Genomic DNA, 17,887 nt, shown 5'->3' with positions numbered 1-17,887 from the left:
GAATTAACACTTTATATATGCTATTACAAACATGTTGAAGTTGAAGTAGTAAAATGACTAAACCTGAAATTAAAAAAAGCTAAATAAAAACAAACAAACAATTGTGACAAAAGCACATAATAAAATAATTAAAATGAAGTGTGAAAATCAGCTAATACACACATTGCTTCAAAATAGGACATGTGATTGAGTTTGAATGCAGGAAGAGACGTGTTCTCACTCACCGAGGGTCAGTCTGAGCGAAGCTACGGCTCCGTCCTCGCGGGTCTGAGTCCAGAGTTTGAGGATGAGGTTAAGCACTCGCAGATCTACCCTCAGTTTGAGGCTACACTCTCCTAAGAGCTCACAGAAACACACACACGCCGCCGACACACACGCGTTGCTGAAGCTCAACAGGCCGAGAGAGTACGCTTGATCCGCAGCCAGAGACAACCTGAGCACAGAAATATCACGATATTAGATAGTTATTTCTAAATATTTAGTCATACCTATTTAGCTATTAACATAATGATCCACTGTTTAAGCTTTTGTTGGCTTGACATGCTAACCATGTGCTAACAAAATGCTAAAACATGTTAGCAACATGCTAATTTATGCTAACAATGTACAAGGATTATGTTAGCAATGAGCTAAATCATGCTAGTAACATGCTAGCTATGTGATAAAGCATACTAACAACATGTTAAAGCATACTAGCAATATGCTAAAACATGTTAGAAATAATTTAGTAAGACATGCTAATTCATGTTAGCAACAAATGCTAAAAATGCTTCCAACATGTTAAATCATGGTTGCAATGTGCTACAACATAGTATGTACAAAATGATAATGTTAGCAATATTATAAAACATACTAGCAACATGTTAGCGATGTATCAAGCTATCAATATGCTAAAACATGCTAGCAATATGCTAAATCATGCTAGAAATGTTTACGTGGTAAATCATGTTAACAAACATGTTAAACATACCAGCAACGCACTTGAACATACTACAAAAATGCTAGCAATGTGGTAATAGAAGCTATAAACATGCTAATTATGTGCCAAATAATGCCAGGAACAAGTTAAATCATGCTAGCAATGTGATAAAACATGCTAAAAACTAAATACTGACAACAACAGTTGCATTTTTATTAACGATTCATAAAAAAGGTAAGAAATGTATTCCTCACTGTTAGTTAATATTAGTCAGTGCATTAACTAATGGAACCTTGTTGTAAAGTATTATTTAGGTTTAATTTCCACATTTTGCTCACTGTAGCTTCACATTACTGCAGTTGATAAGATGTTGTGTGAGAAAAACCCCAAAGGCGAACGAAGGCCGGCCGTGACGCAGGTAATACAGGAAATCCAGATTCTCAACCACCGCGAATTTACTGACCAGGTGAGGGCTGGAGAAATGGGGCGGCTCGCTCGACGTTTCTGGAAGATTTCAGAAAATACATCATTTAGTGAATAAAATCGCTCAGTCCCAGGAAATAATGAACTTTTCTGTGGCACGATAACGTGTAACCGCCTACCGGTGCCGCCGACGGCGTTGGCCGACTGCCATCCGAAGAGTTTGGAGGGATCCAATGGATCCAAAGACTGCAGAAAGGAAATATACACACACACACAGGTTTGTTTTGCTATACTTGTGAGGACATTCCATAGGCGTAACTGTTTTTATACTGGACAAACTGTATTTTCTATCCCCTACAATAACCCTACCCATCACACACACACACACACACACACACTAACCCGACCCCTAAACCTACCCATCACACACACACACTAACCCGACCCCTAAACCTACCCATCACACACACACACTAACCCGACCCCTAAACCTACCCATCACACACACAAACTCTCACAACCACACACTCTCTCACCCTCCGACACACCCTCCGACACACCCTCCGACACACCCTCCGACACACCCCCCGACACACCCCCCGACACACCCCCCGACACACCCCCCGACACACCCCCCGACACACTCCCCGACACACTGATAAGACACTCCCCGACACACACACCTATAAGAAATGTCTGAACACACTATAAGGTGCACTCTCTCTCAAACTGCCGCTTACGTTTATTTATTGTTCTCACACACCACACCATTCACATACCACTTACGTTTATTTATTGTTAAATATAGTATCTGTTTAATATATACTGATGTTAACATTTTTTGTTAAGTATGACAAAATATATTAGTTACAGAATTTGAAGTAAATGAGAGCTAAAATTAATAAATATATCATTAATAATAAATAATAGCTAACATAAATTTCCACAAAAAAAATTCGCTTTCTTGTGCTTGAATGTTAAAATGGCCCTCCTATGAGATGTCATTCATGGCAATGGCCCCCAGCCAGTTTGAGTTTGAGAGCCCTGCTGTAAGGTATTGAGTCAGTAGAGTAGCAGCACCTGCATGAGGCTGTAGAGGGAAGTGTCTCTCGAGACGCTCTGGGGGAACAGGGCCGTTCTGAGTTTGGGATACACACTCAGAGCCATTCTCAGCAGCTGCGGGTCGACTCGGCTCAGCGGGTCCTGCCCTCGCTCGCCCTCACGCACCGCCTGCACACACAGAGAATAAACACACATAGATACACACTCTCTCACACACACACACCTGGTCGATGCCGCCGGCTCTGAACATGATAGTAGACAGGGCGAGGAGACTGTGACCCTCCAGTAACACACTCTCTCTCACACACACACACACACACACACACACACACACACTCTCTCACACACCCACACCCACACACACACACACACACTCTCACACACACACACACTCTCTCACACACACACACACACACACACCTGGTCGATGCCGCCGGCTCTGAACATGATAGTGGACAGGGCGAGGAGACTGTGACCCTCCAGTAACACACTCTCTCACACACTCTCTCTCACACTCTCTCTCACACTCTCTCTCACACTCTCTCTCACACTCTCTCACACACTCTCTCACACACTCTCTCACACACTCTCTCACACACTCTCTCACACACTCTCTCACACACTCTCTCACACACTCTCTCACACACTCTCTCACACACTCTCTCACACACTCTCTCTCACACTCTCTCTCACACTCTCTCTCACACACACACACACACACACACACACACTCTCACACACACACACACACTTGGTCGATGTCGCCGGCTCTGAACATGATAGTGGACAGGGCGAGGAGACTGTGACCCTCCAGTAACACACTCTCTCACACACACACACACACACACACACACACACACACCTGGTCGATGCCGCCGGCTCTGAACATGATAGTGGACAGGGTGAGGAGACTGTGACCCTCCAGTAACACACACTCTCTCTCACACACACACACACACACACACACACACACACACACACCTGGTCGATGCCGCCGGCTCTGAACATGATAGTGGACAGGGTGAGGAGACTGTGACCCTCCAGTAACACACACTCTCTCTCACACACACACACACACACACACACACCTGGTCGATGCCGCCGGCTCTGAACATGATAGTGGACAGGGCGAGGAGACTGTGACCCTCCAGTAACATGCTGCTGATGCTGGCCTGACTGCCGGGCAGAAGCACCTGAGCACACGTCACACTGGCCTCAAACACACGCTCGGGGTCTGAAACACAAAACACACACTCGAACGCTTTTTCCACTGAGAAATTAAAAGCCTTATTTCATGAACCCTCATCTCACACGCTCTCTCTCTTACACACTGACGCTCTCACGCACACTCTCTCACACACTCACACACTGACGCTCTCACGCTCACACACACACTCACACACTCACTCACACACACACCTATAAGAAACCATAGACTAACAGACTAGAAAACTATTTGTACACGTCGAATGAAAACACTCGCACCTTTAAGGTCTCTGCTAATTTTCTGGAGTTTCAGCATCATCTCAAACCAGGGGAAACTCTCGAACATGTTCCTGTCGGCCAGAACCGGGCAGTTCTCAGGAGTTAAGCTGAAAGACAGAGAGAAAGAGAGAAAAATGCATGCACAATCAGATGACTTCTACTAAAAAACATCTCATAAACATCTCAGACGCAATTCATTAAAAAATGATTATATATTATTTAATTCATTATATATATAGTATTTATTATAGTGTGGAAATTGTTATATAATCATTCTAGATATTTTGGGTAATTTCGGAATTCATTTCCAAATTTCCAGAATTATGAACTGATATTCATAGTGTGCATATCAAAATGTGCAGATCCAAGTTATACTTTTTTTATATCTAAAAAAAGATTTATTAATACGCAATTTATTAATTTTAGGCAATTATTATATATATATATATATATATATATATATATATATATATATATATATATATATATATACACATTCACTCTGTCACACACACACACACACAAACGCACGCACACTCACACACACACACTTAAAAAACGACTTCTGTGTTTTCTAAAAAGTTGCTTCTTCTAGTAATGTAAACATAAATTTCATTTTCTGCTTCCGCTGTATGATGGCCCAGTCCCGTGCCTCACCTGTAGTGCTCCAGGTAGCAGTAGAGCAGGTACTGAAGGCTGTTCTCCAGGCAGTGCAGGACGAAGCGCTGGTGAAACTCCTGACCCTGTGACACCTGGAACTGTGGGACGGGAGGGTCATTCCCATGATGCATCACTCCTCCAGCTTGACCCAGTCGCCACAGCAACTGCTCGAAGTCCTCCATCTCCGACTGCACGAACAGCCCCTGTCTGAACACACACAGCAAGGTCAACTTTAGGTGTATTTGTTTCTGTTTGCGGTGAGCGTGTTCCCGTGAGCGGCTCTGACCGGGCGAGCAGGTCCAGGACTCGGTGTCGCAGGTGTTCCCCACACCGGCTGCTGCTGTTGATGACGTCCGGTGTGAGCGCTGGCCTCTCTCCAGCGGGACCGCAGACCCATGAAGACACTCGCACAGAATCGTGCAGAGAGGTGAGATACGACCACAAAACAGCAGCATCCCACGAACCCTGAGCTGCAACAGCAAAACAAGCATATCTTCAACTTAAAGCATCATATCATAAGAAATACCGAAGCCGATACTGATTTTAACAAACAACTATTGGTTGATTTCAATACTGATATTTGTCACTTGCACTCTTATTTAACACTAAAAATAGATTAATGTCGCTAAGTTCAAAAATGCATGCATTAAAGTATACTAGATAGCTGCATAATCAAATCATTTCTATTAAAAATTTATTGGATCCATTTAAAATTTAGGGATGCACCGAAATGAAAACTTTGGCTGATACCGATAACCGATAATTCTTTGAAAGCCGATAACCGATATAATGGCCGATAAATCTAAATCAAATTTTTTTTATAATTTTTGAGAGCAATGGTTTCTTATATCGGCCTTTTTCATGCTATAGCCGATGGTTTTAAATGTATTAAAATTTAAATTTTTTTGGTACATCAGTGCATCTCTACTAAGAATACTTTATTTTAACTGAGTAATGATCATAAAAGCGGTCAGCCGTGTTGAACTCACTGGACGGCTGCAGTCGGGACAGAAGGATGGCGTTCTGAGCGTCTCTGTCCCAGTATCTGACCCAGTCCAGACGCACAGGATCCAGTACAGACCCGGAAGACGACGCCTCTGGTTCCTGCAGGATCTCCTCCAGAACTCTTCTGCTGTCGGGATCGGACCGGGTCATCTGCAGAACCCTGCACAGAAGACCCACACAACTCTCACTTTTAGCCTTAAAGGTGCATTATGTAATATTTAGGATCTGTCGACAGAAATGCAATATCATATTCATAACTATGGTTTCAGTGGTGTATAAACCCTTATATAATGAACCGTTATGTTTTTATTAGCTTAGAATGAGGCATTTCTCTCTACACACACCGCGGGTCTCCTTACATCGACATGTTTCTACGGTGGCCCTGAACGGACAAACGCGTTTCGTCACTATGTTGTTCTTCGTGTAAAGAAGCTTTAGCTAAAGTCAGCGAATAAAACACTGACACAATGATGAACAAGTGACAATAATATTCGCAATAACATATCGTTTTACTGAATTATAAAGTAAACATAATTTATTTATCTTTGTGAAGAAACCTCATTGTTTAACTGGCTACTCTCTGCCGTCTCAGACGACGACATCACTTCCTGTCGGCCACCGTAACTTCTGTTGGGTGCAATTCACAACCTCACCACTAGATGCAGCTCAATATTACACACTGCACCTTTAACTGTTAAAAACAGCTTCATTTGCTATATGCAAAATGTAATTTATTATTACTTGAGGTGAAATATGACCTGGACATGTTTTTGGACTGGCTTGTGAATAAATGCTTGACAAATTAATTACCTAAATCAAGTCTTTATGTTTGTTGGGAATTAAGGCGAGACACGGCAGGTAAAAACATTGATTTATCACGCAGTGGTCAGTTTTGAGATTTTGGGCTAGTTTACTCCTTCAATATGTCTTCTTTCAAGCTGCTATAAAGAAAACATTGATAATATACATTAAGATGTTTATTTTATTACATTTTGTTTACTTGCGGCAGTAAGTTTCTCCCGAATTTACCAAGAAGTTATCATTCCAACACGACACACCGAGATCCGTCTGTTCACTGACGTCTGTCATGACCAGTATCGTTGTAAAGCTCTGAGTCTCCTGCACAACACTATCCCAAATATGGGCATTTCCTTTCTATCAGTAACCAATCGTGAATGTGCAAAGGGAGATTTAAAGCTAATGACGAAATCTCATTTAGAGCTGTTTAAACGCCGTTTTCTCAAAATGAGTTTTTCATTCTCCAGTACAAACATCTCAGCCTATGTAGCACCTATGTACACCAAACCTTCCAGTTATACACTTAGCAGTATTCTGAGGATATTTTCAGAGGGATTTGTTAATAAATCATTCCTGGCCTGAATTATGTGTCATTTTAATCAGAAAAATATGGCGAAAATTGATTTTTTCAAGGCTATGGACAGTATATTTTGATTTCCAAGGTAATGAAAGCATATATTCTGAAATCCCTCTGATTTTTTTTTCATCTTGTGTGTTAAAATGAAAAAAGAATTTTGCACCTGCCTTTATCATATGTTCAGATCTATCTACCGAAAATATATGCAAAATCACGCATATTTAATGAGATAATGCTTAATTTGCATAATTAAACATATAAATTTCAAAAACTTGTAATACATTTTTTTTATATACTTGTGCAAGTAATCAACTGAGGAAGTTTCATGGTGATATCTATTATTTTAAAATTTTACCCTATTCACCTGTAGTGTCTCGCCTTAAACGCTCGACTTGCCTTTTAAATTGTATTCTTTAATTCTTTCTCACTTTGTCTTTTACAGTGTTAAAAATAAGCAACTGAGGGTTAAATAGATGTAGGAAAGATAAACAAACCACCATTGATAAGCTTTAAAGTCTGTTACGTTGTGCACAAAGTATAATATTTATGCTTTTTTATAATGAAAAAACAAAAAAAACAAAAAAAAAGGGACTCAAGGCATTTCTCTCTCTTGAATTTAATTGATTTTAAATTATATGTTACACCTGGTTTCATTGTTTTTTTTTTCCGTTTTTTTTCTGTCTGTTTATTTTACTGGCTTTTTGTCTACCGTTTATAATTCTATTATTGTTGTTTAATTCTGTTTTGAGTTGTAACTATGTATTTGCTGTTATACATGTTCAATAAAAAATTAAATAAATAAAAAATAAACATTTAAACAAAACATAGACAGACAGAAGGAGAATTTGGGGCGTAACCTGTCATGAAAAAGTGAATGGTCCTAAAAAACAGCTTAATTTGCTATCTTAAAGTCATCTAATTCATGTCAACACATGCCACGCTTTGGAAATGATGCTCAAATCGAGCTCAAGTCATTCTGTACCGCCCAAGCCCACATCATTTCCTGTGTTACTGTCTCAATAAAAGTGTCAAATATGCCAGAAACAACCCCTGAAAAAGCAGATGAGAGAGAAACACTCGCCTGCTGCTGTCCAGACGGCTGGAGCGTCTCGTCGCAGGAGTCGAACACAAGCTCTCGATCGTCTGAATGAACTCCACCTGCTCAAACTCTTCATGCGAGAGGTAATTCTGCTTCTGCAGCTCCTCAACCTGCGAACCACAGCACAAAAACAATACTAAATTACTAAAACAGCAAAAAATAATCCATAACGATAAAAAATAAATGAATCCAGTCCAGTCCATCCAGTGATTGAACCCTTAAAGAGTTTTACTTTGAGGATTAGATTGTTTCTTCTCACCATGAAGGCCCTTAGATCCCGATCGGCAGTGAAAACACAGATGCTGTGGAGCTGCTCCTTCACATTAAAGCCCTGAAAACACAGACAGTCAGTCCTGCGTTATATTACACTGTAAAATCAAAGTCTGGGGGTCAGTAAGATGTATATCATTTTAAAGAAATCAATACTTTTATTTAGCAAGGGCGCATTAAATTGATCAAAAGTGACAGTAAATTCATCAAAGAATCCTGAGAAATAAAACGTGTCAGTCTCCACATGAATACGAAACTTTTTAACACTGATAATAATCAGAAATGTTTCTTGAGCATCAAATCCTCATATTAGAGTGATTTCTGGAGGATCATGTGACACTGAAGACTGGAGTAATGATGCTGAAAATTCAGCTTTGATCACAGGAATAAATTACATTTTAACATATATTCAGTTATTTTAAAATTTAATAATATTTCACAAATTTTACTGTATTTTTAATCAAATAAATCCAGTCTTGAGCAGAAGAGACTCTTTCAGAAACATTAAACAGTCTTTCCCGACCCCGAACTTTTGAACAGCAGTGTCCAGTATTTCAGCTGTTTGTTTGATCGTGTGTATGTGTGTGTGTACCATGTTAGTCAGCAGTGTTTTAGCCTGCTCCAGGTCTCTGTGAGTGAGACAGGTAAAGGTGTGTCTCAATCCTGTCTTCCTGATGTCCTCCAATCTGCATTCAACAGAGCCACGTCTGCGTAGAAAAGCCTGCGCTTGTGGGATCCTTCTGCTTAATATAGCGCGCTGCACAACAGCCTGAAACACACACACACACACGGTTGCATAAACTATGCATAAACTGCATAAAAGACTAGTCTTACAAGTTAGTCATCAATTTCTTTCTTTTAAGACGGGTATATATCTTTTTAAAGTGAGTTACGTAAAAACGTAGATTGGTCTAATTTGATACCGAAAAGTAAGACTGATTAGCCCTAGCTAACTGCTAGCTGTTCGTACAAGTTCTTAAGACACAGTGTTAACATAATGGCTATGTTTATGCGACTGGGCCCTGGTTCTCAAATCTGATTGGCCGAGAGCCTTGCAATATTCTGATATCACACGGAAACCGTTTCACAACTTGTATGACTCGTCTTGTTTCTGCCGCATCTAAACTGGCAGCATTTCTCACAGAAAGCGCTGATGGTGGAGGAGCAAACCTACTATAATTGAACAAAAACTACTGTTATTGAGTCACGGAATGTAGTTTTAAGAGTTTTTAGGCGAGAATTTTAGTTGTTTAGACCTTAAATGTGCGATTAAAAAAAAGCGTCTATTTGACAATTTGTTGAGACGGGTTCAGAGATCTGTCAGTGCTCATGTACGTAGATCGTGTATGTAGCGTATTATAGCATATTAAAAACACCACATAGACACAAACAACATTAAAAACTGGATTTTCACCACAGGGGGACTTATAGTTAAGTAAATAATATTTTATTTTATATAATTAATATGCTGTATTTGGTATTGAGAACAGGTCTGTTAGTGATTGTGATTGTGACTTCAGTGAAAGTTACATTGTTACACCAATAGATGGCGGCAAAGACTGTCAGATCTACATCTGTACATCAATACAGCGCTTCAGCACACAAAGAATAAAACTACAATGTGTGTGTGCATTTGTTTATACACACCCACTCACTCACACACTCACTCACACACTCACTCACACACTCACTCACACACTCACTCACACCACACACTCTCACCACACACTCTCACCACACACTCTCACACTACACACACTCTCACACTACACACACTCTCACACTACACACACTCTCACAACACACACTCTCACACTACACACACTCTCACCACACACTCACACTCACACACACACACACACCACACATATATATATCAGGCCTGATGTCATGTTTGATGGAAAAGGATGCAGGAGCTTGTGACTCTTTCTTTAGGCACGGCTCGTGTCTCGAGTGTGTCGTTGACTGACCTCATCAGAGAGCGACTGCCACTCCGGGTCGGTGCGGGCGCCGGACGCTGGAGCTCGAGGACTCACACACACCGGTGTTTCACCTCCATCTGCCCAGGGGAACTTCTTCATGAACCCGCGCAGATCAGAGATGTAGCCGTATAAAATCTGCACACACTCCTGCCGGTTCACGTCCAGCTCTACACACAACACACACAGTGTTCGTATCAAACTCCAGCACTTTTCAAGCACTACTGTTCTTGGTTTTAAAGGAATACAATCAGAAATCTCATTTATCAAACAATATCTTCATTATCTTTCAAATTCTAAAAAAGTTATTCCAGAAATGAAATTTTAATAGGATTTCAAAATCCTGAATATTGAAATCCCCTAACCATTATAAGGATATGAATGACTAAATGATTTCCACATTCAAACAGATTTTTCCCCCAATGAATATGAGATTGACCTGAAGAATGAAAGTTTTATCATATACTTAGGAATAAATGAGCAACATCACGCTAATAGCCGTGTGAAATGGCTCAAAATCTATATCACACGAGCGGCAGCATTCATTTTGCGTCAATTTTTTTTTTTTTTGAAACACTAATTTCATATGTACATGTATACATGGTCTTTCAATAATTCAAGCACTTTTCAAGTAATTATTCATAAAAATGGCTGTTTTCCAGGGTTTTCCAGGATTTAAATTACAAAAATATATAATTGAAGCACTTTAAGCACTTTGTACGAACCCTGAACACACACGTCAGTTTCAGGTCTCAGAATAAGCGCTGACGTCTCTGAGATGGCGTGTGTGTTTACCGTGTGCGCTGGTGAGGAGGACTTTGGTTTGTGTGTTGAGGAAGGTCAGCGTGATGCTCAGCAGTTGTTCACAGAACTGATGACTCTGGGCTTCTGTGTGTGTGTCCCGTATGGCAGAACGCAGCAGATCCAGCGCCGGACACAGAGCCTGAACATCTGAAACACACACACACGTTTACTTCGCTATCTAAACGGGGACATTCCATAGACATAATGGTTTTTATACTGTACAAACTGTATATTCTATTCCCTTACACTGCCCCTATCCCTAAACCTGCCCATCACACACTCACACACACATAATTGTGGAATAATTACAACTGTTTAATGTGTGTGAAAGAGTCTCATCTGCTCACCAAGGTGCATTCATTTGATCAAAAATACAGTAAAAACAGTGAAATATTATTACAATTTAAAAAGAACTTTTTTCTATGTGAATATATTTTAGAATGTAATTTATTAATGTGATCATACTTCCAGCATCATTACTTTATCCTTCAGTGTCACATGATCCTTCAGAAATCATTCTAATATTATTTAGTATAATTAGAGATGCACCGATATGAACATTTTGGCAGATACAATAACCATTAACTCTTTATATTTGAAAGCCGATAACCGATATATGGGCCAATAAATCTAAATCCAATTTTTTATATAATTCTTAAGAGCCTGATTACAAAATCAAAAGTCTCACCATTAAAAGCCACTTATGCTGCACTTAACAGTATTTTCCCTTTTTGAAGTGATTCCAATCATATTTCAAGCAATTCAAAGCCATCATGTTGAACAGTGGCATCTGAAGTGTCTCAGCTGAAGGAAATAATACATTATTAATCAGCTTTAATATATAACATGTGGCTACATGTTCTTATTGGACTGATAACGATAACATTAAAAATGAACATATATCGGCCGATACCGATATGGGGCCGATATTGTGGATTTCTAATTATATAATATTATTTTTATATATTATATATATTTTAAATATATCTGTCGTAAATTCTATGTTTTTCTTTTGCTTTTTTGTGACTGCTTTTCATATTTCATGAGATCTAATCACTGAGGTCATGAGCTAAAAAGACGCTCTCCAGTTTAACATTTATGCCGTTTCTCCTGCCCTTCAATAACCTGTCAGATCTGAGAGAAGACTTCTTCTGATGGTTAAACTGAGCAGCGGGGGGAGAAGGTGGTTAGGATCAGAAGACCTCATTAAAGTGTGTCTTACTCCTCAGCTGCGTTTGGGTCGAGACGACCGGCGTTTGATCGGGCAGAACAAACCCAGGCGCGGGGCTCAGGATATTCTCCTTACTCTTCAGGAAGAAGTCAACCGTGTCCAGCTGATGGTTCTTGAGGCCGGCCTGAAATGAACATCACATTCATATAGACTTACTGACATTTCAGACACAATGCAGCCAAGTTTGAGGTTGTGTGAACAATGATTTAAAGGGTTTTAGGCACTTTAAACCATAAAAACAGAGTTCTTAAAGACCTATTATCAAGACTTTTAGTCTTGATGTTGTTGTTAGTCTCTACTAGAACAGGTTTTCCTGCTTGAATCTCCATTGTTGCGGCTCCTCTCTTCCCAGTCTGTCAGTAACGCTCTGTTTAGTTCCTGTCTCTATGAAGCCCCTCCTCCTGAAAAGCACACTGTGCTCTGATTGGTCGGCTGGAGCAGTGTGTTGTGATTGGTCGAGCGCTTCGAGTGTGTTTGGGAAATGTCCCGCCCCTAATTACCATAACCGCCAGTTTAACACACTACTAACTAACTCAACCAGGCCCCGCCCCTTTATTCTGCGCATTAATTATTATAATGAGGAATATTGTGACGTGTTTGTTCCCCGGAAGAAACTCAAGACTACAATGAGTTCAGAAACACTGACACTGATATAGAGAAGAACTTTTTCATGCTCAAACAGCAACATTACACACTAAAGAAAGATCAACATGGCAGAATAGGTCCTCTTAAACACATTATTCTCTGAGTTTCATGAATAATATTTGGATGAAATGGCATAGCTTGTGTGTGTGTGTGTGTGTGTGTGTGTGTGTGTGTGTGTACCTGTAGGGCATGTATGGGTATTGAACAGCGTCCCCATGCGTTCAGATGGCAGAGCGAGTCGACCGTACCAGCAGTGCCAAAAACCATCAGCCGGTTCAACAGTTCCTCCTGCGTCACACAGAACAGAACCACCGACAGACCCGACGCTAAAACACACACACACACACACACACACACACATTCATCATTCAGTAACATGATATACACTCAATGTAACATGGTAATACAGTCAGTGTACCATGGTACCATCACAGTATTTTTTGTAAGCACACAATCAAATCTTATTTATATACCAGCTGACATTAACCTAATCATAAGCAAAAAATAAAATAAAATATAAAAATAAGAATTTATATTTTGCATAAAGAAAATCAAGCCATATTAGTAATTTCCATGAATACTCTCAGATGGTATTGATATGTCATACATATTTAAAAGGCAGTACAAATAATATTACAATACTTTAAAAATGGTTAAATAAATAATTGCATAAATAAATGTTTAAACTAATGCTTAAATAAATGAATGAATAAATGCTAAAAAAAAATATATATATTAAATCATTATTTAAATTCTTAAATGCATAAATTAACAAAAATGCTTTAATGGATAAATAAATGCCTTAATAAATATTTACATAAATTCTTATGTTTAAATAACCCCCTAAATAAATTAATGAATTCTTAAATACATAAATGTTTAATACTGTATTTAATACTGTATTTTAAATAAAGGCTTAAATAAAAAATGCTTAAATAAATGTTTAAACAAATGCTTAAATAAAAAAGCTTGAATAAATGCTAAAAAAATAATCAAAGAATGCTTATGTTTAAATAAATGCTTAAATAAATATTTGCATAAATGCTTATGTTTAAATAAATGCTTATGTAAATCAATAAATGAGATGGAGGTTCGGGTTGAATAACTAGTTCTTCCAGTGTTTCATCATCGGATTCGCGCTCGCATTGATAGTGTCAAATCGACGTCATTGTTCGTTACTGTGTTCAGTTTACAGTGTCTGAAGCCTCAGCACAGCTGACGTTGTTATGGCAATGGGCGTTTTTGTTTTCGATGCGAGCGCTGTACGCGGTAAACCAATCAAATCAGACTGAGCTTTCTGGCCAATCAGAGCAGAGTAGCTCGCGGAAAGGCGGGATTTAGAGAGATTGATTCATCTGACGAGTCGGTTGAGAATCATTGATGTGCAAATGTGTATCATGAGGAAATTAAACAGTTTTTTGACCTCTGATGCATGTAAACCTGTTGTAGGAGAGTCCACAACAACATTAGGAAACTTTAAAATAGCATAATAGGAGAACTTTAAAATAGAAACAGGTAATATTTTGACATGTGGTCAGAGGTCAGATCAACAGATTACGTGTCTCACCCTTCAGTAACAGACACAGGTGTTCGTCGTCTGATCTCTGGACGGGTACGGCAGGAGCGTCTGACCGCTGGTACGTGACGCTTTGACCCTCCAGATCCCAGTAGGCCAGAACCGTGTTTGCGTTCGCAGGAGAAACGAACGTAACCAGCGCGGAGAACTCGGACACGTTCAGGCCCGTCGGCGTGGCTCTCTCCGGCACGGTGAAGCACGTCACAGCGCCCCCTGGCTTCACGGAGGACTGGGAGAGTTTGGCAGTGGCAGCCGCCCGTCGGCACTCGATGTGTGTGAAGTCTCTGAACCAGGGGAACCCGCGACCCGGGCGAACCGGGCCTTTACATCGACTATACAGCAACGACAGACGCGACTCCCACGACCTGAACACATTTAAACGGCCCGGGAAATGAAGTGTTAGATAGTGTTGCATTATGGAGATGCATTATGTTGCATTATAAAGAACGAAGTCAGATTTATATGTGACCCTGGACCACAAAACCAGTCACATGTCGCACGGGTATATCTGTGGCAATAGCCAACAATACATTGTATGGGTCAAAATTATCGATTATGCCAAAAATCATGAGGATATTAAGTAAAGATCATGTTCCATGAAGATAATTTGTGCATTTCCTACCGTAAATATATAAAACATTTATTTTTGTGAGTGAATGCAGCACAATCTCGAACATAAATGGACAACATTTGTGACTGGTTTTGTGGTCCAGGGTCACAATAGTACCTGTCTGTTTGAAAGGGTTTATCCAGTATGGTCAGGTTGTGGGCGGAGCTTGCGATGCTGTCCTGATCCCATGATTCACTGGGCCGGAGAGACGGCGGATTAGGGGCAGCGTGACAGCATAAGTGATCTGGATACATCCTGAAATACACACAAGAACAATAGGAAATAGATCTGGAAATTGCAGCTGACTTCACGTTATTTAATCGCAATGTTATATATATATATATATATATATATAATGTATACACATATCCAAGATGCTCATTTTAATTATACTTTATTTATATAATATATATAGTATTTATATAGGTAAACAAATATATGATAAACACACAAAAAACAATAACGGATTATAAAGCGTTTAAGGACACAAAAGTTGATACAGGCGATTGAGAAAGAGCGCAACATGTCGTATTACTCTGAGAACTAACGTATGCCACTGAGGGGAACGTTATCAGTGACAGGAGAGTGAACCTTACAGAAATATAAAACTGACATTTGGATATTTGACTTACCAGTGACTAAATGAAGAGTTCAGATGCAAAAGCCTCTAAGTGCCATCTGAAATTTTCTTCTAGAATGATCATTTTTATCAAGCTCGTATATTTAAGTTCAGTAATTTCACTTAAATGGCAATGAAAATGTCCTATTAATTGTCATTTAAGTGAAATTACTGAACTTAAATATATGAGCTTGATAAAAATGATCATTCTAGAAGAAAATTTCAGATGGCACTTAGAGGCTTTTGCATCTGAACTCTTCAAATATTTACTCCACATGTAGTGCATACTGAGTGTCAGGATCACACTGTCTCCACTTCTGTGTCCTTAAACGCTGTTTTTTGGGGTCGACAGCTTATAAAAACTTATCTCTGGGTTGTTTAGCTTGTTTGCTGTACACCCTGTCACAGAGCAGCTTTCAGACGTTGCTTTGTTTTTTGTTATAAGTCATAAATGACGAGGAGGCAGCTTCACACAATGCAAACTCAATGGAGACGGCTGGATTGCCCGGTGGGCATGTGGTTTCAGATTATGACGCGTGCCGCTCTGTCTCTATTGTACTGTATAATATTAATAGCAGAATTGAACATGCACCGGAAGTAGTGGTTGAGGTCGAGGGCGAGGGCCTGGTTCTGCCGGGTCACGGTCACCGCTGTACTGAGATCATGTGAGATCTGGATCAGACAGAACGAGACGGATGGAGAAACGTCTGCTGAGCCGCAGTATAAGAGGAAGTCCACCGTCGCCAGGAGCGTCCCATCAGTGCTGTCGAACACGTCTGACACACACCGTCAAGGAGAACACAGATCAAGGCCAAAACTCTATCATACACATTTAAAAAGAGACATTAAGTCAAAAATTACAAAATAAATAAATAAAAAGTATTTACATTATTATAGTATTTTTTGTACTGCCTTTAAAACCACTGAGAATTAAAAAAATATTTTTTTTGTGCAAATAATTTATTTTTTATTTTTTTATATATATAATGAAATCTTTGAATTGCACTATGCATAAGAGACATATATACATACAAAAACATAAAAAAATGTAATTACTCCAAACTTTTGACCAGTAGTGTGTGTATATAATAATATATAATTGTTTAATATAATTTAAAAGTTTGAAATGCTTAAGAGATTTTAAAAAAATATTATATTACATTAATTATTTAATATAAAAGTTTGGAATACTTAAATTTTTTAAAATATATAATTTTAAATTAATTGTTTAATATAATGAAAAAGTTTTTTATATATTATATATTCACTTTTCACTTCAAAATTAAAAAGGAAAAAAAATATAAACAAATATTTTGAATTTGGTGTTTCACAAGCCTTGTTTAATTATCTTCTAGATTGATTCATGTACAATTACAATAAAAATATGTCCTAATGTCCATAAATAAACCTCAACCATCTCAAAGGTGAACTGCAGCATGTCTGGCTCAGAGAAGGCCTGTCTATCTGTGACTGAAGGATACACGCGAGTCCAGTGCTGAGCAGGAGGAACAGCGTTCCCCGACAGAGCCGCTGATCCACACAGGATAAACCCGTCGGGATCGGTGTGTCGAGGCGGCAGGAGGAGTGTGTGTCGAGGCTCGAGGTCTCGTCGGTCCAGCGCAGCGTCAGCAGGACAGAAGTGTTCACCAGCAGAACACACAGACCATCAGTGAAGCTCAGTGGAGAGAGAGAGAGCAGCTCACACACATCTGAGGAGGACAGTGGGCGATCACACACATCATGCACACAGCAGGGTTTAAAGGGGTGGTGTCATGCCCCTTTTTACAAGATGTAAAATAAGTCTTTGTATTACTCCCCCAGAGTGTGTGTGTGAAGTTTTAGCTCAAAATACCCCACAGATATTTTTATAGCATGTTAAAATTGTCAATTTTTGAGGGTGAGCAAAAACGTGTTGTTTTGTGTGTGTCCCTTTAAATGCAAATGAGCTGCTGCTCCCGGCGCAGAGGGCGGAGCTTTAAGAGCTTGTGTGTGTGTGTGTCAGAGCCCGTCTACGGAGAGCCTGGCCACTCCCTATTAAGTCCTATTGTACCGAATTGTGGTTGTAGTTCCACCAGAGTTCCACTGGGGGCGATCGCCCATGAGTGCAGAATGAATGGGAGTCTAT

At 39.6% G+C, this 17,887-nt stretch overlaps 1 protein-coding gene across 1 annotated transcript in view; it reads right to left on the bottom strand.

The window, feature by feature from the left end:
• The window catches only part of spg11 (SPG11 vesicle trafficking associated, spatacsin), a 41,616-nt gene that overhangs the window by 20,511 nt on the left and 3,218 nt on the right, over positions 1 to 17,887 (bottom strand). The window contains exons 3-22 of the mRNA XM_084095957.1: positions 17,244 to 17,471; positions 16,355 to 16,538; positions 15,261 to 15,398; positions 14,525 to 14,898; positions 13,138 to 13,283; positions 12,304 to 12,436; positions 11,073 to 11,228; positions 10,269 to 10,447; positions 8,891 to 9,067; positions 8,288 to 8,359; positions 8,011 to 8,138; positions 5,539 to 5,714; positions 4,836 to 5,019; positions 4,547 to 4,756; positions 3,890 to 3,996; positions 3,493 to 3,638; positions 2,423 to 2,572; positions 1,522 to 1,588; positions 1,258 to 1,423; positions 225 to 433 (exon numbers count right to left, since the gene is read on the bottom strand). Of these exons, the coding sequence (XP_083952083.1) occupies positions 225 to 433; positions 1,258 to 1,423; positions 1,522 to 1,588; positions 2,423 to 2,572; positions 3,493 to 3,638; positions 3,890 to 3,996; positions 4,547 to 4,756; positions 4,836 to 5,019; positions 5,539 to 5,714; positions 8,011 to 8,138; positions 8,288 to 8,359; positions 8,891 to 9,067; positions 10,269 to 10,447; positions 11,073 to 11,228; positions 12,304 to 12,436; positions 13,138 to 13,283; positions 14,525 to 14,898; positions 15,261 to 15,398; positions 16,355 to 16,538; positions 17,244 to 17,471 (3,330 nt within the window). The remainder of the gene's footprint in view (positions 1 to 224; positions 434 to 1,257; positions 1,424 to 1,521; positions 1,589 to 2,422; positions 2,573 to 3,492; positions 3,639 to 3,889; positions 3,997 to 4,546; positions 4,757 to 4,835; positions 5,020 to 5,538; positions 5,715 to 8,010; positions 8,139 to 8,287; positions 8,360 to 8,890; positions 9,068 to 10,268; positions 10,448 to 11,072; positions 11,229 to 12,303; positions 12,437 to 13,137; positions 13,284 to 14,524; positions 14,899 to 15,260; positions 15,399 to 16,354; positions 16,539 to 17,243; positions 17,472 to 17,887) is intronic.

This window comes from Abramis brama, assembly GCF_963993115.1.
Source record: "Abramis brama genome assembly, chromosome: 20".
NCBI classification, from domain to species: Eukaryota; Metazoa; Chordata; class Actinopteri; order Cypriniformes; family Leuciscidae; genus Abramis; species Abramis brama.
The sequence above is the reverse complement of the archived record's forward strand: the minus strand, read 5'-3'. Positions and strand labels throughout refer to the sequence as shown.